The sequence below is a fragment of the Mesoplodon mirus genome, assembly GCF_964341445.2.
Source record: "Mesoplodon mirus genome assembly, chromosome: 5".
NCBI lineage: Eukaryota > Metazoa > Chordata > Mammalia > Artiodactyla > Ziphiidae > Mesoplodon > Mesoplodon mirus.
In genome coordinates this window covers 107,275,051-107,297,072 of record NC_138980.1, presented here as the reverse complement: position 1 = coordinate 107,297,072, position 22,022 = coordinate 107,275,051, and the positions used below count along the sequence as shown (strand labels likewise).

The 22,022-nt window shown below is 35.3% G+C and overlaps 1 protein-coding gene across 1 annotated transcript in view; it reads right to left on the bottom strand.

Moving 5' to 3' along the window:
- SKIC3 (SKI3 subunit of superkiller complex) overlaps positions 1–22,022 on the bottom strand; it is a 145,311-nt gene that overhangs the window by 42,334 nt on the left and 80,955 nt on the right. Inside the window, exons 10-28 of the mRNA XM_082620954.1 lie at positions 19,651–19,791; positions 18,699–18,800; positions 17,721–17,860; positions 15,473–15,559; positions 15,280–15,383; positions 14,474–14,600; positions 13,629–13,808; positions 13,178–13,302; positions 11,997–12,250; positions 10,720–10,822; positions 8,360–8,536; positions 8,127–8,271; positions 7,882–7,960; positions 7,731–7,792; positions 7,561–7,617; positions 6,062–6,130; positions 3,981–4,055; positions 2,621–2,762; positions 407–500 (exon numbers count right to left, since the gene is read on the bottom strand). Of these exons, the coding sequence (XP_082477080.1) occupies positions 407–500; positions 2,621–2,762; positions 3,981–4,055; positions 6,062–6,130; positions 7,561–7,617; positions 7,731–7,792; positions 7,882–7,960; positions 8,127–8,271; positions 8,360–8,536; positions 10,720–10,822; positions 11,997–12,250; positions 13,178–13,302; positions 13,629–13,808; positions 14,474–14,600; positions 15,280–15,383; positions 15,473–15,559; positions 17,721–17,860; positions 18,699–18,800; positions 19,651–19,791 (2,263 nt within the window). The remainder of the gene's footprint in view (positions 1–406; positions 501–2,620; positions 2,763–3,980; positions 4,056–6,061; positions 6,131–7,560; positions 7,618–7,730; positions 7,793–7,881; positions 7,961–8,126; positions 8,272–8,359; positions 8,537–10,719; positions 10,823–11,996; positions 12,251–13,177; positions 13,303–13,628; positions 13,809–14,473; positions 14,601–15,279; positions 15,384–15,472; positions 15,560–17,720; positions 17,861–18,698; positions 18,801–19,650; positions 19,792–22,022) is intronic.

The window sequence follows — 22,022 nt, the reverse complement described above, 5'->3', positions numbered from 1 at the left end:
ATAAATACGATATAGTAGACATTAAGGTGATTCAAAATAAAATGTAATTTTTTCTCATGCTTTAAATCTCATTTCTTCTCTGAATAAACACATCTTTAATAATAAAGCAAGACAAACTGTAAAGGGACAGATTTTTCTAAAACCTGAGGGGATTTTTGGTTTGGTTTTTATTTTTTCTTCTCTCTCTGTCTCTCTCTTTCTCTCAGGTTGAGCAATAGAAATGAAAATATAGCTGAAAATTTAGAACTGTATATTTTCATATACAAAATGTAATAATAATAAATAATGAAAGATCAGGAAAAGAATCAGAACATTTTATTAGTACCTTCCTCATGAAAATGAGACTATACCTTAAAAAGGCCAACTGACAAATAAGGACCACATTTCAATTAAAGGGAGCCTTTACCTTTGGTATGCATCTGCTGCTTCCTTCTTCAGTTGTAGATGTTCATTTAAGTAACCCAACATTGTGAAAGCTGGAGCATAATTCTGAATTCTTTCTGGAAATCCAAAAATATCTTTTCTTTGCATGTGCATAATGGTTGTGTTTGTAAAATATGAGTTTTATTTTCAATTTTTTTCAATATTTTAAACACTAGATTATTTCCTGAGGTCATGGGCATTGCTAAGAATAGTAGTCTGATTTTATCCTGACTATAAAGTATCAGTAATCACTTCAGAACTCTTTTAAATTATTGAGTAACATCTATAGTTACATATGGCTTCTACTTATGTTTCAAAGTTTAAACACTTTTTTATTCCCAAAGGTATAACAATTTGAAATCATAGCTCATGTTAAAACTGGTCATTTGAATTGTAAGGAAATCCAGTTCTTTGGCTAGTCACTTAAACCTTCCTGTGATTAAGTTTAGCAACAATTTCTCTTGGTGGTTCTGTTCCAATTTCTATGTATTTTTTTTAAAAATTCAGTACTGTACTCTAGAAACAGAAGATGATTTGGGCACTTTCAGTGTAGTATTTTGAATTCTAATGTCAAAAAACATCATATATCTACTAATGTGCAGGGAGAAAGAAACACATCTGATCAACTTAAGTTGTGTTGGGAAGCAAGCCTTCAAATCTCTTAAACTGTTTAACAGTAGAGTATAATCACATCTTATGTGATGGTTAGGTTCTAACTGTCAAAGCATAAGGTAAAAATCACACGGTTAAAGTGATTCTTGCAAAATTCTTAGGTCATCACACAAGAAGGTCACCAAACTGAGTCAAATTAAGAGGAGACCCATAACCTTCATCCACTCTCACCCTGAGGCCAACGGTCAGCAGGACAAATGATATATCTGCATTTTCCCTTGTCCCCCCTCTCTCTTTTCTGCTTCTAAATTAATATTTTTTTGGCCAAGCACATATAATTGAATTTGTTAAATGAATATATGATACGGCTCCACTACAGACTCAAAAACCTAGCTATTTATACCTGTCAGAGACTGTTTGTTGTTCTAGGTATCTGAATTTTGCAGAAAGCTAAAAATTTACCTCTTTATGTAAACCCTTCACAAACGTTTCCCATTCTGTAAGGAAACCTATCAGTAAAATTTCTGATCATACACTTTCTCAGAGGCTCTAGGTATTCATTAGAGTCATTCATTTGGGCACACTGAATAACATTTAATGTCCCGAAGTGCTGATGTTTATAAATGAACTGCCTTCTACTCAAGTGCCCCAGGCTCAATGCAGGAAGAGTATTACCATCCTGCATATTACAATGATGAGGTATTTTCTCTTCTGCTTTTCAGTTTATCTGATTCTTCATATTATTCAACTGTCAATATTACTGCTTAAATGCCTTGCTTCTTTATTAGAATTTTGTCGAGGGATAAATAAGATGCTAGTGAAACTAACATTTCTTGAGCATCTAGGATATGCCAGGTACTCTGCATAACATTTTATATATATCATCTCATTAAACCCTAAGCAACAGATACTTTCACTCTTGTATTATAGGTAGGAAAACTAAAATTCAATTTGGTTAATAAGCCCAAGGTTTCATCATGGCTACTAAGTGGTGGAGCTGAGACTAAACCCAATATTAGTTTTATTAAAGAAGAAAGTTATTACAATAGATGGTTAATTAAATTTCACCATTCTGTCCTTTTCCTAAGGCTAAACATATTTTTCCAGTATGTTGAAGAAAGATCAGGTGTTTAAGTGGGACGTTAAAGGCACTGGGTTTGGAACTTAAAGCATATTACCTCATTGAATTCTCAGATCTTTGCAACCTCAGTATTATTATCTCTACTTCCCAAGATTAACAGAAGTTAAGGGAAGTAAAATGTTTGGCCTAAGATTGCAGAGAAAGTAAACAGCAGAGCTAGAACAGCAGCAACTCAGGACCATTAGGCTCCAAAATGCTTCCTACTACAGCATGGAAATCACTTCTACCTTCAATCATTAGGTAATAACAATTTTCAGCACTCTTCAAAAATCTTTAGTAAAGTTTAAAAAGCAGAATACTTGGCCGTGGGGGGGAAAGGGCAAATTCATGTCTTAAGGAGCTAATATTTAATTTGGAATTAATTTTAAATTTAATTAATTTAAATTCTTTAAATTATCTCAACAATTATTCATATATCTTGCCTTTGTATGACAGGTGCCTTACCTGTGTATTTACTCAAAACCACTTGTGCTGCTGGAATTGCATTCATCTGGAGGATGTTGTACTGGTACAGCTCCGTGTCTCTGTTGCTTTTATCTTGCAATGTTGTACAGACCCAATACGCGTAACCTATTGCTCCCTCCGTCTGTAAAAAAGCCAAAGTTAACAAGTAGACACAGGGTAATAAATCTGTCAAGAAAAATTAAGAAATGAAACAATGTACTTCAATACAGTAAATATCACATCTTAGTCTTCTAAGTCAACTGGTAAGTGCCTTTAAATAAATGGTCACTATGATACAACACAGCTAAGAACATATTTAAATCACTTGCTTCAAACCTAAGTAGAAGAATCAAGCAGGATAAATAAAGGGGAAAAAACAGAGCCCCTCCTGATGGGTTGGTTTACTTCTTCTCAGCATCCTTTCCATAGGTCAACAAATAATTACCAATCAAAAGAATTCTAAAACACTTTCATAAATAATCGAGAAATGTCAACCAACTCTAGTATTTATCTCATTTGTTTTTTGTATTAATGGTTAACTCCTTTTTATTGCTTAGCATTCTGTAGGTATGGACGTAGCAGTTTGGGTTTTTTTTAACATCTTTATTGGAGTATAATTGTTTTACATTGTTGTGTTAGTTGCTGCTGTATAACAAAGTGAATCAGCTATAAGTACACATATACTCCCATATCCCCTCCCTCCCACCCTCCCTATCCCAACCCTTTAGGTGGTCACAAAGCACGAGCTGATCTCCCTGTGTTATGTGGCTGCTTCCCACTAGCTATCTGTTTTACATTTGGTAGTGTATATATGTCAATGCCACTTTCTCACTTCGTCTCAGCTTACCATTCTCCCTCCCCATGTCCTCAAGTCCATTCTCTACATGTGTGTCTTTATTCCTGTCCTGCCCCTAGGTTCTTCAGAACCTTTTGGGTTTTTTTTTAGATTCCATATGTATGTATTGGCATATGGTATTTGTTTTTCTCTTTCTGACTTACTTCACTCTGTATGACAGACTCTAGGTCCATCCACCTCACTACAAATAACTCAATTTTGTCTCTTTTTATGGCTGAGGAATATTCCATTGTATATATGTGCCACATCTTCTTTATCCATTCATCTGTCGATGGTGGTTTATTTTTTAGTCTCAGTCTCTATTCTACATGACTACTTCATCTATTGAATCCCAATGTCATTTCTTCATCAGCTCTTTAATGACAGTTTAATCTGTTTTTTAAGAAAGAATGAAGAGTAGAGACAACTGCTATCATTAACATCTGATACCACTATGTATTCATTTTCTCAAGAAGGACAGTACTTTATTCATTAATGAATCCTGAAGAATGCTCAAATTCTTACGTGCATACTGAGTTCTGTAGTGTGCCTGAAGAGATCCATGGTGTCATAACTTGCAACTGTCTCTGCAATTAGAGCCTATAAAAGGAAAAAGGAGGCTCTTAATGTGTTTAAAAGGACGACTGCTACTACTATTCCTACTACTACAACTCCTACTAACAATAATAATAATAATAAGTGAAACTCTTTGGCGGAACCAAAGGTTTACTAGCTGTGCTTAAAAGAAAAGTTAACTTCTTTTTCAGTCTTGGCTACCGTATTCCCATGGTTCAGAGGACCAGAATGACTTGTTAAATTAGCCCTTAAGCTGAAAGATGCTTGCAGAACTCCATTTGCAACCACGGAGTTAGTGAAATAATCCACATAAAACTCCTCAGAACACTGATAAAGCTATGCTACCTTCTCCCTTCCCTCCCGCCAATCTATTCATACTGGTATTTGTCTGGATTAGAGTTGTTAATCACAGGGTCACCTCAGATTCAACTGGAAAGCTTTTAAAAAGGAGATCCTCTCCCCTAGAAATCTAGTTTCCATAGATCTGGGTAGAGTCTCAACATGTTTATTTTTTAAAACTGCCTCAGGATTTTAAATATTATATCTATGCCACTGACTTCATAGATTATGTGATAGTTAAAATTACTTTCAAGCTCACCTATCCTTTATAAGAAAGCAGGGGTTTTTTTTTAGTTATCATACATTACTAATTAAGAAATTAATATTAACCCGCACTCTATTGTTACCATTTTAATTAAATCTACTAATTACCTCCTGAAATAAATTTTTTTTAAGAACAGAAATAATTTAAAAATAAGAAAAGGGACTTCCCTGGTGGCACAGTGGTTAAGAATCTGCCTTCCAATGTAGGGGACACGGGTTCGAGCCCTGGTCCGGGAAGGTCCCACAAGCCACGGAGCAACTAAGCCCGTGCGCCACAAATACTGAGCCTGCGCTCCAGAGCCCACGAGCTGCAACTACTGAGTCCGCATGCCACAACTACTGAAGCCCACGCTCTGCAACAAGAGAAGCCACCACAGTAAGAAGCCCACGCACTGCAACGAAGAGTAGCCCCCGCTCGCCGCAACTAGAGAAAGCCCACGTGTGGCAATGAAGACCCAATGCAGCCAAACATAAATAAAATTTTAAAAATAAATAAATAAAAATAAGAAAAAAAATACTTAAGTGACTCTGATGAGCATCTCAGACCTACTGACCTACAGCAGTGTTACTCAAAGTGAAGGCCCTGGACCACCAGCATCGTCCTCAGTTGGGAGCAGTCAGAAATGCAAATTCTCAGGCCCCCTGGGTCCAAAACCTTACATAGAGATTAGTGTAGCAATGCCACTGCTCCCAGATGCTACCACAGCTAATGGCAACAGGAGTTTGCCTTTCCTAACTCTGCGTTTCACCGATTAACTAGAATCAGACCCAAGAGTCAAAGTACAATAGAAGATATCTAATCCCTGGTGAATGATTTTCTAATAGGGGTGATGCTCCCACTAGTCTCTGAACTGAAACAATCAACCACTTACTAATTTATTACAACTTCTCAACTAGACAAAATCTTGGAGGCCACTCAGGCCAATCCCCTTCTTTTTTTTTTTTTTTTTTTTTTCCGTATGCGGGCCTCTCACTGTTGTGGCCTCTCCCGTTGTGGAGCACAGGCTCTGGACGCGCAGGCCCAGTGGCCATGGCTCACGGGCCCAGCTGCTCCGCAGCATGTGGGATCCTCCCGGACCGGGGCACGAACCCGTGTCCCCTGCATCGGCAAGTGGACTCTCAACCACTGCGCCACCAGGGAAGCCCCTAGGTTTATTTTTTAAGAATAATAATGGCAGAATGATGGTGTTCAAAGTCCCTCAAATCAAAGCTTAATCATTACACGCTGTATGACCTTAGGCATGATACTTAGGATCTTTTAGCTTCAATTTCCACACACAAAGAGCCTAGCACAGCAACTGGCACAAAGTAAGCCCTCAAATGCTATCATTATTATCAGTGTTGTTTATATTAACACGTTATTTATACCACTTTCTATTAACATGTTATAAAACAGATTTTTAATAACTATACGTTATATATCTTACTTGTCCAATCCAGCAGATTAAATAAGATGGATCAAGGGATTGAGCCATTTTGAAAGCTTCATGGGCTTGCTAGGAAAAAAAAGGCAAAAAATAACAAGCCATTTTATAAACTTTGTATTAAAGCACTTATATTTAAAAAGCATAAGAGAATAAGAAAAGTCAGACTTGTAAACATAAATACAAATGAACCTAAAACTTCACTGTTTAAGCACAATTGGCAATGCTGAAAACTATGTCTTAAATATAGTCCTGAAAGAGTCCCGGATTCAACAGATTTCTCTACAGGCTTAGGGATTCTGGTCCTCAATGAAAGGGCACTGTAGGTGTCTACCTCATAGTCTACAGAACTTTGAACCAATCACCCATCTATTTGCTAAGCCACAGGTCTGATGGAAATAACCAGAGAAGGCTGAATCTATTCCCCTCTCTTGGAGCTCAACTGGGAAGATAAAAACTAACAACCAGTGAGGTCTGAGACCTGCTACTGGGCGAAAGGAGTGGTCAACATAAATCTGAGCTAAACAGTTAGGAAACTTTCAAGTTACCCCACTTGGGACACTTTAAATCGTATGCTTTTTTTTTCTGCTACAGAGAATAACTTATTATATGCTGCTTTATATTGTTTTCCCAATAATCTATCTATGTGTGGCAGGAAACAGTCTTTTTTTCTCATAAGAAAGTAAGCTCATGGGCAACAACTGCACCACACTACCATAAAACCACATTCGTAGCTTATTAACTAAGACTTGGCTTTGTTTAAATTTTTAAAAAATATTTTCACATATTTTAAGATCCAAATTAATATTTTTCTTCATTCTATTTACAATCTTCTAAAGCAATCTCTGCAGTGACTTCATGTATCCCTGAGAATACCACTGAAGTGATTTTAAAAGGATGATATTCAATATACTGTCTGAAACACAAAACAGTACAGATGTGCTATTATATATAGATTTGTGGAAACTTCTAAACATGACCTATAAACATGCTCCCCATTACTGTAGTTCCAATTCTCTATATACAACTCTTCAAGGATGACAGTTTACACTGTGGCATGTAAAGGGATTAATATCTGCTAAAGGCAAATCTAAATTACCAAGCAAAGGTTAAATTTAAGTTTCTAGAGAGTACTAATAAATGCCCTTACTTCATCACTCCATCCCCAACACAGCCTACATGGGTCTCCTCTTAATGTGTAAAAGATAAAAAGAAAAACACCCAAATAATTCATAACAGAATTATTTTAATCTCCAAATGAAAAAAACAACATAATTATAAAACCAGAAATTTCTTGTGACATGGAAAGGGAAATAAATCTTACACATTCATTATTCAATATAATAAAGTGAACGCTATCAATGATCTAGCATCTTAGAGAGCATGCTGGATAGGTAACAATGTGCAAAGTATTTCTCCACAACAAGTTAAGCTATTATGAAGAGAACATATATAGAAAATGTTCTTCACTTTTAATAGGACAGAACAGATAATATATGTACCTCAATCTTTTCATTTGCAAGGTATAACACTCCCAAGTTGGTCCATGCAACAGCATTCTAAAAAACACACATATACAAAATTAGGTCCCTTGTCTACATAGCAGTCTCAGAAAATCATTAACACTAAATTTTGAAGTTATTTTGCATAGACAGAGACACGTAACACTCACAATTTGTTCTGACTGGATTGATTTGATGAAACAGTGCTGAGCAAGGGCATAATTTCTAATACCTGAAAAATACAGACTTCGATAAAACTGAACTTTACTGCCTGAAAACAGGCAATCTTCTAAAAATATTGAACTGCTACTCAATTCTTACCAGTGTAACATGAAACTACACCAAGAGCATTCCAGTATAAGTGATTATTACTGTCAAGTCTCACAGCCTTTTTCAGACACTGAAAAGTAAAAGTAGATAAATTTTTATTTCTCAGAATATTAGCATTTATATCAAGATAAATGTGGTTTTATTGAAAACACTACAGAATTTACTTTATCAAAAGCATCTTTCAGAAAAGCCCTTAGTTTTTTTAAAAGTTTATGAAAAATTTCTCAAAACCATACATGCAAAGATTTCTCCAACAGCTCCTGAAGATCATTCGAGTTGCTGCCTGTTTCTGCTAGATGTTGTGCTTGGCGATAATAATTAATTCCAAGATCACACCACGTGTTAGATGTAGACATCAGTTTTAATGCACGACCATAACACCTATGGAAATATAAAAGTGAATGTTATACTGTGTTATGATGTTCTAATTTGATTTGAAGGTCATCCACTGGCAATCTTTGTAAATTACCTTCCTCCAAGATGGAGGAGCTCCTTTTTCTTTAATACTTGTTTTCCTTCTTTCTGACCTAGGAGGACTCCTAAGACACTAACATTCACTGTAGATGGTGAGACAGCATACAGACTGGTACAAGCATCCCCAAGTAGCTTCCAAAGGCAAGACACATCAGCTCGATGCTGCAGAGCCCTAAAAAAAAGAAACAGTGTGATCCTTACAAATTATTTCCAAAAAGTATGGCATTCATCTCCCTCACTGCTACATACAATTAAAACAGAAAAAGTATACATACAATTTTGATTTAGTTCCTTAGCTAAATTCAGTAAATGCTTTACTGAATTCCTTCCAGCCATCTTATATCTTATCACCTCCTTATTATGAAGAAAGGAAGAGGGGAAGGAGAAGGAACTGACTGTTTTAAGTGACAGAAACTTTGCAAACATTTCTTTGGTGCTCTTTATCATTTTTCTTAGAAGCAGCAGAAATCACATAAATAAATCAATAAATTTTCCAGGACCAATTTACCTTTAATACTGAATTTTTTAAACTATGCTTTTTGTGTTTGTCTATTTAAACAAAAACCAAAGCAGTCAAGTTGGTAACTGTCTCATAGTTGATTATTATAAACTTAGGTTTTGCTTGCAGATCTTCCTTCACATATTAAGAAAAAAAAAAGGACTAGTAAATATAAAATATATTTGGTAGTCCAAAGGATTTTTACTCTCTGAGATCAGAATACCAAAAATCTAAACATGAGAATGTGAAAAACTGTATTTATTGAAGCAAGAAAGACTCAGTGGACAAGCTCAAAAAGTAAATAAAAATATTAATTATGGTGATAAAGGGCACTTCTTTTTAGAATGAGAAAATCTCAGTTATTCATTTCTCTTCACTTTTCTCTTCTCAAAATCTTACAAATAAAACACAGCAATTTCTCAATTAAGCCAAGTCTTGATAATCAGCTATCACAAACAGCTATGTTACTGGCAGATGGGCAAGCAGATGGAACATTTTTCATAGCCTTTTCTACTCATGGAGTCCAGCCAAAAATCATTTTTCAATGTCTTCCTGAGAAACAAGATTAATTACTTCAGTCATCACTGAAAGCCCACTGTGAGATCAGGAGGAAGGACAACACTATTTGTAGCTCTTTTGCCTAAATATCTTAGTGTAATTTCTACACTTGACAGCATGAAAGAAGAAAACAGAGAGGAAAACAGAAAAGAAAACACTGGCAATTTTAGCAACCTAAACTCTTATCTCCTTTAAAGTTCAATAAAAAATAAAATATCTGTAAAGTGAAACAACTTCTATCACCCTTACACTAGAACTGTGGTAGTGTGAATTTTAAGTCTAGAAGTAAATAGAAATGTGGGGATATCACTTTAAAAGTTTTGATTACCTCCTCATAATTAGTTGTGAGTGTTATCCAGAACAAAATTCCCCAGACTCGGAAAGGCAGTATTTGTAGCTGAAGTATCATCACTCAAAGGTTCACATTTACCCTTAAATACTAGTTCAAACAAATTACACCCCTCTTCACAATACCTTCCTCTTTGGAAAGCGCTATATGTATTACGTAAGACTTGAAAAGTAGCCATAAAAATCAGTGGGAGAAAAGAATGAAGTTTTCATTTCAGATTTGGTTCATGTTCAAAGCAAAGCAATTCCAGAGCAAGCAAATCAACACGACACACAGGAGAGGGCAAGTAGGGAAAGAAAGGAAGTGAAGCACAAGAAAGATGTTTAAGAGCAAAAAAATTTAATTCTATGTCTAACTTGAGTACTTTTTAGTCATCTATCACAAATAACACTTCTACCTAACTAATGAATTTAGTTCTACAAAATAACCAGATTTACTGAAATTTTTCTGATTTATTTCTTGTTATTTGATATCATTTCTTTTTCTACACAGATTCTCTCCAGGAGTAATCAGACTGCTCATCTCCCTTCACCTTCAGCTCTACCAATTAGTCTGAAATGGGCCCTGAATGTAAAGCCTATTGTGCACCTGAAGCCCCATTTTCCAATCAGTTCCAATTAGAGATACTTGCATCTCTAGGTCTCCTGAAAGAGAACAATAACATGTGGTACCCAAGCTGCTGCTCCACTAGCTGACTGCTTCTTCCTTCCCATCCTTGTCTATGCTTCCAGCATGTCAGCTGCTAAAAGCAAGAAATTGTATCTGTTCCCCAGTGCAAAATTAATACAATATGTATGTTACAGAATTAACTGACTAGTCTGTTACTCTTTTATGTTTGAGATTCTGAATAATGATTGCCATAGCTAACAGGATAAACAAAGCATGATTTCCTAAAATTAGCTTTATTATACAATACTAAGAAAATGAACTCATAAATAATGATACTAACCGAGTAAAATATTCCAGTGCTTTCTCTATGTAGTCTACAGCTTTCCCATCAAGATAATCGACTAGAGCTGCTTTTGCCATCATGAGATGGCATTCACCCAAACCTAAAATCAGGGAAGTTTGTAGTTGTTAAAATATGTAAAAGAAACACTGAGAATGAACATCAAATAAATTCATTGGTGTTATATTACAGCCACTTTCCAGAAAACAAAACTTAATGGTATTTTATAAAAGTTATCTTTAAGCATGGTCTTGATGCATTTATTAAAGAATTCAAATTGCAGGGTTCTCCTGGAGTAAACATGCACTAAACGATAAAAACTATCTATGGAACCTAAGGATTTCCTTGATTTTGGGCAAATTACTTACCTCTTAAAATCTTAGCTTTGAAAATGGGGATATTACCTAATAATATCTAATATGATGCTACTTGCTATCATATTACCATTTATTAGGTGTTGTGAAACAAGATTTGACCTCTTTATATTCAAAACTATGTAGCAAACTATACTATAAAAAATAATGAAACAGCAATTTCCTAAAGTGGCCAGTAAACATGTAATAAATGTGAGTTCTCCTTCTGTTAAGGAGTTTTATAAAAAATTTTTTTAAAAAGGGTTTCAAGGCTTAAGTTACATGTCACTTAAAACATACACTATTTCTAAATTAAGCCCCCCACTGTTTCTTTAAAAAGGAAAAGGAGGGAAGCAAATATAATGAGCTCCAGGTTTTTTTTAATGGTTAGAAGTAATCCTTAAAAAATTAATTAAATATGGATGGTGGTGTTTTACCTTAAATTACCAAAAATAATTTGTTAAGAAGGAACAGGTAACTATAAAGGAACTAAAATTAATTTAGATAATTACAAAACAATGTAAGTTGCCTCTAAAGTTCAAAAAGTTTAAAAATGAGATTCTATAATTTACAAAGTAACTAAAAGGTATTAAGATATTCTGAGAATATAGTGAATTAATTATCAAAATATAAGAGCAGGGAAATTCTTGTTTTAGAGATCCGTTTTTAGATGCCACAGCTATCATACTTTTTATCTAAAAGCTAAAACTCTATCATATTACTATTTATTAACTGTTATGAAACAAAATTTCATCTTTCTATATTCAAATCTATATAACAAGCTATACTATAAACGGTTCATACCAGACACTTGCTGTTGACTAAAGAAGTTCTTTTCAAGTTACTCGATACATTTAGAAATTTATTCAAGGATTTTATACTTCAGTATCACAAAAGACAAAGGAGCTATTAAAGAGAAATTACCTTTCAAAGCAGGCACATAATCTTCTTTCTTTTTAATGATCAGCTGGTATTGAGCTACCGCCTCTTTATATTTGCCTAGGATTTGCTGTATTGCTGCAACCTTAAACACACTGTATGTGGATTCGGGGTTCAGCTCACTGGCTTTTGTGAAGGATTTCAAGGCTGTTGTATAGCCACCTCTGCTTAAATATGCCTCTCCTAATGACTCCCAACAATTGAAGTCCTTTGGGTCTGCCCTCAATGCTGCCTGTAAACTAAAATTTCAAGAAAGAGTAAGAGAACTAAAAGTAATAGAACTACTTCCATATCTGAAAGAAAAATACAAAGTAATTTAACTGAATCGCACATATCCATGGTTCCTCCTATAGATAAAAGTGGAAAACCATATTTATTTAAAGCAAGTATACCTGTTCCTTTTATGACATGGGTTTTTTAATACTAAGAAATTTTATTGTAATTTTAGAATGAATCAAAACAAAATAAATTTTTGAAGAAATGCTCACCAAAATTTCTTTCCCTGGACTATGTAGGAGAACTGCAGTTTCCTATCCTACCAGAATAGGTATATATCTCAATATGCCTCATCAGTCTATAAGCCCCCACCAAGCCTCCTACCAAAACAAAAATATGAGAGTTGAAAAACAGGAACAACAGGCATGCTTTAAATTTCTGATCAGATTCCATAGCCATGAAAAAATTTTAAATGCCTGTATTCTAGGTATTAACATAAATCAGAACAACTTTGACTCAAACATGTTTTCTTTACATGGTTCAAATCAAATTACTAAAAATGAGCTGCTCCAAATGCCCTTCAAGCTGCCAGTGTCTCCCCTTCCCCAAAACAATGCTTGTCAGTGGGAGAACAACAAAGATATTAACCTTGGCTTTTTATCATTCCTTACATGTCTACTGAGAACCTGCTATATACATTATACTATTAAGACTTCACTTCCCTGGATGGCTCTCTCCTTAACACAAGGACATCAGTTAATCCAATTTGGTAATTCCAGCGCCGTGCAGATAATAAGAACCAATGAACCATAAATAAATTTTACTATTTCTTCCCTCGAAATACAACCTGGCATGAGGCAACTTATAAGTTCATTTTGGATATAAATGGAGTTTAATTTAAGGAACCATTAGGCTGTCTATCAGAGGTTAAATATAGAAAGGTGCCTTACTCAGCCACTGCTTGAGAATGTTGACCAGCTTTTAAATAGTATAGTCCTCGCCTAAGCCAGGCCCATTTTGCCGCTCCAGCACTTGCCTTTTGAGTGACTGTTGTTAGGATAGCTAAGGCAGTTTCCTAATAAAAAGAAAAGACTAGTATTAGAGATATTAAATATTATAAAAATACTGAACACTTATGTAAACAGATATATTTTCATTTACCACTTTTGATTTTTTAAACTTACACTGGTATATACTGAACCACACTTTCAACATTAAGTAATTTAATATCTGCCAATAAAAAGAAAATTTACTATTTATAAGGAGTGGCAGAAATATTTCTATAGCATCTACAAATAAAAATTAAAAAATAATAACTTTCACGTACACATATAAAAATATTTCTATTTCTATACTCAGGATTTAAAAAAAGGACAAAAGTGTTTAAATTATTAGACATACCATCTCTTCAAGCTCTACACTTAAGTCAACTGCTGCAGCTCCAGATTCAGCATCAGTGTCATCTAATTCAAAAGCTTTCCTGTAACATCCACGGGCTCTGTTTCTATCTCCTACTACATCCCTGTAATAATGACCTAAATAGCAGAAAACTTTGCCCATGTATGTATCCAGTTTGGCAGCCTGTGAAATAAAAATTGATAATAACAGAATAGTGAAGTTTGTTTGGATGGGTCCCTTTAAAAACACAAAAGATAAATACACAGATTAAAGAAAAAAATTAAATATACAAAAATAGCCAAAACATCCTTTAACGTAAGATTTAAAGCAGACATGAAAACTGGCCATCACCGGTTACAAAAAACAAAGTATAAAAATACTATTTCTCTGCTAAAAGAAATGCGAAATTAGAGTTATTATTTCATCAATCTGTTTCTATCAATCTGTTATTATTTCATCAATCTGTTTCTATGAGTCAAGATAGGAATGTACAACTTCTAGGTGTTACACATCTAAAATATAAGAAGTTAAACATGTAGAAGTATATAAGACTCACATGCCAATAAAAGTACAGTGGAAATTACCTAAAAACAGTATTGTTTTCCAAAGGTACTTATGTCTCATTTTCTATAACACGTGTTTCTTAAATTAGTAACTTTTACATTTTTATGATTTAATTTTCTCCTTGAAAATCCATACAACATTCTCACAAAACCTTATGTGTGAGAGATGAAACACACAAAAACATTCAGTAAAGAGTAATTTTAAGTACCTAACTTATGTGATTATTATATTTGATTTCATAATGAATCCATTTCAACTAAGAACTAAATAATAGCATATCTTACCTTTAGAAAATGGGTAAGAGCCTTTGTTTTATCTTTTCTTGTTTCTTCGCCCATAGACCAATACGTTAACCCAAGTTGGTAATGATATTCAGCAACTTCAGCATCTTTCTCAAGAGCTAGCTGAAAACTAAGTCACAAAAGGGAAGAAAGGAATATTCAGATAGATAGATAGATAGATAGATTTAAAAAAAAATAGGAGACACCTAGTTGGAACAATGAAAGTTTGACTTATTCAAGGATGGTAAATTAGAAGCAAGTCATTACTTTAGGATATAGATCATGAGAAAAAAAAATGATTAGAAGAGGAAACCAAATTTAAAACCAAACATTACATGTGCTTACTGAACATTATGATCAGCTAATGAGATTTCAAACCCATCATGAAATTTTCTATAGTTACTGTGCTACATGCTAAATACATTTCTTAAAAATACTAAGGCTTGGGGCTTCCCTGGTGGTAGAGTGGTTGAGAGTCTGCCTGCCGATGCAGGGGACACGGGTTCGTACCCAGGTCCGGGAGGATCCCACATGCCACAGAGCGGCTGGGCCCGTGGGCCATGGCCGCTGAGCCTGCGCATCCGGAGCCTGTGCTCCGCAACGGGAGAGGCCACAACAGTGAGAGGCCCACATACCGCAAAAAAAAAAAACAAAAAAAACCCCCAAAAAGACCCCCCAAAAAACTAAGGCTTACAAAGATCAAATTTATGTAAAACTAGATCTTTATCAAACCCATTCATTTTGAATTTTTCAAGAAATATTAAATTAAGATAGGACTAGGTTTATGAGCAATCTAAATACATCCTTACCATTTTTCTGCTTGTAGATAGTCCTTTTTGGTAAAATGAATCAAAGCCTCCAGGGCATGAGCTTCAGCTAGGTCAGGGTAAGAAGAGAGAAGGTCTTCCATAATCTATAAAGTATATATCTATCAATTCCATATCCAGATAAAAATAACTTTTAACTTAAAAAAAAAAAAACAGTTTAAATGAAAACACCAACCTTTGAAGCTTCATCTAATGAGCCTTTGTTCAGATAGGCCAAGCCTTTGAGAACCAAAAGTCCTGGGATATTATTTGCATCAGAAACCTAGAAAATAATTGTAAAGAATTGCTATAAATCTACAACACAATGCAGCAATGTTTTGCTTTAACTAAAGAATGACCATGGTATAAAGACTTAGAGGTCCTGATTTCTATCACTATTAACACTTTCATTCTTTGTAATCTTTTTATTAAAGAAAATTTCAAATACATTAAAAAATTAGAGAATAGCATAATGAACCCACATGTACTTATCATCTAGTTTCAAAATTATTAGCTCAAAGCCAATCTTTTCTCATCTATACCTCCACCCATTTCACCACACTCCTGCTTAGATTACCCCAGAAATTATAGCTCTTCATCTGATAGTTTAGTATCTGTATCTAAAAAATACATTTATTTTTAATAACATAATCATACTACCATTATAAACACATAAACAAAACCAACAATACATCCTTAACATCATCAAATAATTAACCAGTGTTCAAATTTATCAGTTGTCTCATAAAATATTTAAAGAATTTGTTTTAATCAAAATCCAAATAAGGTACATACATTTCAACTGGCTGATATGTCTCTTAAGTCTCTTTTAATCTATAGGGTTCCCTTCCATCTCTTTTTTTCTCCCTTAAAATTTAACTGTTGAAAAATATGGGCCACTTTCACAGTTTCTCAGAGTCTGGCTCTTGATGATTGTATTGTCATGGTATTGACATGTTCCCTGGTCCCCTGTATCTTCTATAAATTAGTAGGTCTAAAACTTTGGTATGATTCAGGTTTGATATTCTGGCAAGAATACCTCATGTGTACTTGCACCTGGTTACGTCTAGCTGTCTTTTTTTCTTATGATGTTAAGCAGCCATTGATCCTCAATGCCTAGATCTATTAATTCATTATGGACTGCAAAATGGTGATTTTCTAATTCTATCATTCCTTCTTTCCTTATTCGATGGCATACTTCAACAAAGAGAAATTTCCCCTCCTCTCATTATCTATTTGATCATTCTGAGGAACAGTTCATAAAGGAATCATAGGATAAATACTTCGATTTTTTCCAATTGGTTCCTTAGCATCCTTCAAAGATTCACTTTACTGAGGATGATCTGTTGATTTTTTTTGGTATCATCACTAACACATGGATTTAAACTTAAATGATGTGTTTTAATCTACTGCAGTTACTACTGCTCAAACCATCCCCTTTAGCCAGTAAAAATCAGTTCATGCTAGTTCCTGAGCGAAGCTTCTGACATAATTCTAATAGCCTTTTATGGTTTCTTTGGTTTCTAGCATTATAAGGTGTCCTGGGCTCATCTTGTACATTTTCTGTCTCAGACTTGGATTCTACTAGTTCTTCAAGGAACTTTTCATTTGGTTTTTGTTTTTTGTAAAAAAAAAAAAAAAAAAAAAAAAAAAAAGAGTATGGAAAGGCCTCTCCAAAGCATTCACCCAAAACACACTATTGGTGGAAGGCAAGTATTGAGAGAAAACAAGAAAATAAGATATCTGTTCTTGAAGGATCCTGACAACTGTTCTAATTTTAAAGAAAAACTATGAAATGCAAAGCCTTTTGAAATATAAAAAACAATGATTTTTATAAAAATTCAGAACTCTGCAATATACTGAGTGATATAATTTTAATTTTATACCAAAAATAGCCTTTATCTGAAAAATATCTTTATATTGTTAAAGGCACCATGTTGTTATAATTCATAATTTCCTAGTTTTTGCTAGGGAATTTCAAACTGCTTGAATCAGAAACAGTAAGAAATCAGTTTCCTTCTTAAATATCAATCTTTCTCAGAGTGTTTTTTAAGTTGAATAAAACAAGTAACATTCTCTACCATGAAGCTACAAGTGTCCTTAATAATTCTTGTCAATAATCTATGAAATATTTTTCTGGAGAGAAAAATTTAGAATACCAAATTAATAATAATCAAGTATTGATAACCCAAGAGGGCAAAAAGAGAAAAGGAGAATAAGAGCAAGAACTAAAGAAAGAAATTGCATCATATGAAGAACACTGTAAGTACTTAACCAAGAGGCAAACAAATAACTTTAGGAGTTTCCAAAAAGTGCAGAGGTGGTGAATTCATACCTCTAACAAAATTTTTGTAAGTAAATATTTGTGGTAAGCAGAGAGTGGTTGATGCCTGGTTGACTGAAAACTAAATAAGGCGAAGGGAAAAATGCAATGATAAGACTACCTGATCAAGAGTACGAATTGCTTCCTCTGAAGATTCATAATCTGAGAGTTTAATCAAAGCCTCTGCTTTCAAATGAAGACAAAGATTCTTCTGATGAAGATTGCCACCAGAGACACCAAGATTATCTATGTTCTTCAGAGCTGACAAAGTTAAGGATATCTGAATGAAGACAATCATATCACTTCACATTTTTTTTTCTTTTTAAGGGTAACATATAACAAATTGTAGATATAATAAGAATAAACTGTCAAAACAATATACATGAAGAATAATTCACAGCTAAATATAAATTCTTCCCTGAACTCTTTGTGAAAATATCTGAATTTGAAACAGATCTAAATTTAAAACCTCCATCTTCACGTAACATATAATAAAACTGAACATCCTGAAACACAACAATGGCTGTCTATATCTGCTACATAACAGAGGTTAACCCTTAGCCAAAGCATCTGTCACAAAAATAGCACATTAAGGATAATGGAAGGGAAAAGTCGCTGAATTAGGATGAACCAAGGTAAACTGTTTCCCAACTGCAGAGGCAAGGTCACCAGCCAGGCCAAGAGCAGTGCATCGCTTCTCTGATTTCTTACCCCACACCTGACCTACGTGAGCACATGCAGATAGGCTCTAAGATACTTCTCCTTGTCTATTACCTACATTGAAGGAATCAAGAATCTACGTTAGAGTGAAGGTCGTAGGTCACACAAGAAGCTTCCCTGTTACAAAGACAGAGCATCACCACACAAGCTTAAACTGACTTTGTCAAAATTCCAAGTGTAGGAAACCTTTGATAAATACTCACTGTTGGTTTAAAAATATAGTAGTAGACATGCACACAGACTTGGTGTGTTTTTTTTTAACCTCCTCAATGAAATTTAAATTAGTTGGTAACTTAAAATACAAAATAAAGCACCATTATCATTCTCCTTTAAGATGAAAAGAAACAGGGTTGGCCACCCTGGAAGATGTCAAGAATACCTTGATTGCATGAAAGAATAGCTTCCTTAGGTTTATGCATTCTGACTTGGGCTTCTGCCAGACGATACCATCCAGCTGTGCAGAGAGGGCTTTCCTTTAACCCTAAAAGGATAACAGTAATCACAAAATCCAAGGTTTCCATTACGACTGAGATGAATGGCACCACAATCCACTCCCCAAATCAGACTCCTCCCCTCTCCCTTGTAGTCCATATCTAATCAGTCACAAAGTCACATTGATTCCATGGCCTACCACTTCAGTTTAGACCTCCATCATCTATCCCAGATCAATGCAAGTGCTTGCCATCTACTCCAATTCATTCTCTATACTGTAGCCAGAATATTTCTAAAAATACAAATGGGATTATGAAATTCCCCTACTTAAGACTTTCTGCTGGTTCCCAGCTGTCCTTTGGATAACATGAAAACCTCTTAACAAGGTTTGCGAGCCCCCTTTCCAGCCTCAATTCTTGTCCCCTCCTGCTCCCATACTTTATTTTCAAATCTTGCTGAACGATCAGGAGTTCCCTGAACACTAGCTTTTCTCTCACCTCAGGCTATTTCAACTCTTGGCCTAAAATGCTCCTCCCGCCGCCAGGCTTGTATTTGTCATTCAGACCTCAGTATGAAAGACAGTTCATCCAGAATTGTCATACCTGATAAGACTAAATTAAAGCCTCCTAAGCATGGAGATAGTATCCTTATTTTACATGGAGATAGTATCCTTATTTTACAAACGAAAACACTGAGACACAAAGAGTTTAATTAACTTTCGTAAGGTCTTGAAATTAGTGAGTGGCAGAGTTGGAATTCAAACTTAAGCAGACTCCAGAGTATGTAAGTACATTTTTTTGCTTCTATCCTAAATATATATATTCCTTAAAGAAAGGCCCAAAGATAAATGCCTGCTAACAACTATACCTCATGTTATACGTTGCACACTGAACACTCACCTTCTGTTAAGTTCCTAACAGCATCTTCGTACTTTTTGTCTTGTAATGCTTTAATGCCTAAACCAATGAGACCTGGACCACTTTTTGAATCCATTTCCACTAATCTACAACAGCACTGTTCTCCCTCATCAGTAAGGCTTCCTGGAATTAAAAGAAAAAGTTATTAGCATACACATACCAATATGTGCCAAAACCTGTACACTTAAATCCCAAGAGCTGTCTTACGCATACACTTCCATATCTTGATTCCAGGAATTCGAAACTTAAATAGACCAACAAATGTAGAAAATATTAACATCTCATAAAGAAAATGATGTTCCTTCTTCTTCTTAAATACCAGAAGTAGAAACCACTTTACACACAGCAGTACGGGTAAACCAAACTTGCTGTCGTACTCAAGGGTTTCAAGCAAGAAGCCTATGGCTACTTGCCACGAGGCTAAGACTCAGCCCGCTGTGTGCCACCGGGTCTCCCTTTGCTATCAGCAATAAGAACTTTGGTTGTTAGATGAAGGAATCCCTGTCAAAGGACAGTATCTCTGCCAATCTCTCTCCCTGGACAACAACGTGCTGCTAGAGATGCAGCAGCCAAGATGCCAGATGTAGTGGACTCTTCCAGGAGCCCAGGATCAAAAGACAGGCTACTCAGCAGGATACTGAACAAAGACTTAGTCACATTCTTCTTAAGTTTACATTCAAAACTTTCTTTTCCTATATAAGTTAACAGTTAGGCTTATGTAGTAATCATCCAATGCCTACATTTTGAATTTATTTTGGTAAAAAAAATTAGTTTAGAAAACATTGTAGGTTCTGTTATATTGTATTTCCATTTTCTCTAACCTCAATCATTCTCAGAATTCCTGTTCCCAGAAAAGCACAAAAACAGGTGGAAAATATGATTTCTGTTTTGAGAATAAACTGGGACTACCACTCACCACTTTAATAAGTTGTTTAATCACATACGGAAATTCTTAAAAAGTAACTGAGACAGTAATTTACAACTTGAAGCAATAAATAAGGGGAACAAATAAAAATAATTTATCTGGGGCTTCCCTGGTGGCGCAGTGGTTGAGAGTCCGCCTGCCAATGCAGGGGACACGGGTTCGTGTCCCGGTCCGGGAAGATCCCACATGCCGCGGAGCGGCTGGGCCCGTGAGCCATGGCAGTTGAGCCCGCGAGTCCGGAGCCTGTGCTCCTCAGTGGGAGAGGCCACAGCAGTGGGAGGCCCGCATACCGCAAAAAAAAAAAAAAAAAAAAAAAAAAAAAAAAAAAAATTTATCTGAAAAAGAGACCTGATGCTTTAATATCTCTATAAAATAGCCCCAAACCACATATGGAAGCACTGTTTCAGTAACAGATGTCAAAGGTGAATTCTTTGCATGATACCATTTAGCTTATATATTTCAAATTTTTCAAAACCAGATATATCGGGCTCCCCTGGTGGCGCAGTGGTTGAGAGTCCGCCTGCCGATGCAGGGGACACGGGTTCGTGCCCCGGTCCGGGAAGATCCCACATGCCACGGAGCGGCTAGGCCCATGAGCCATGGCCGCTGAGCCTGCGCGTCCGGAGCCTGGGCTCCGCAACGGGAGAGGCCACAGCAGTGAGAGGCCCGCGTATAGCGAAAAAAAAAAAAAACAAAAAAACACAGATATACAACAATGTATATAATCCCTAAGTAACATTTTATATATTAATTTAGAAGTCCAAGTTAGCACCAAAAGTTCAAAGACTTCATAATGGCTAAAGAGTTAAAACTTCAATACTGTTTGGTGAAATATGAGAATAAACTGGAAGAAATACTATCTTGGTTAATAAGCCAGTAAAAAAGACACAAGCCTGCTTCTAGACAAGAATTTCCCTTCCATCAATATGTTCTCACTATCGCTTCCATAAATATGAATTCCAAGAATAGACATGCCTAGTTCCATACACCCTATATCCTCCAAAAGCAAACCACTGGGGCTTCCCCACCCCTTTTATATCCAGTGGTATTGTCTAAACTAGATATCAAAATAACCTCGAGGACTTGTTAAAACAAAAAATGCTGAACCCTACTCTCAAAGTTTCTGATTCAGTAGGTCTGATATTAGACCTGAGAATTTGCATTTCTAACAAGTTGTCAGGTGATACTGATGCTACTGGTCCAGAGATCATACTTTAAGAATCACCAGTCTACAGTATTTACTAATACCATATACCAACTGTATTACTAGCTTTATAACGTATATATCCTGCCTTTGTTGCCTCTGTAGCTAAACAGTAATTTCTGAAGGGTAGGCTAGGGACTAGTATAGTATCTTGTACATGTAGCCATTCATTAAATATTGTAATGATCCTTTAAAAATACCGCTATGAATTGATGTCCCAAAAGG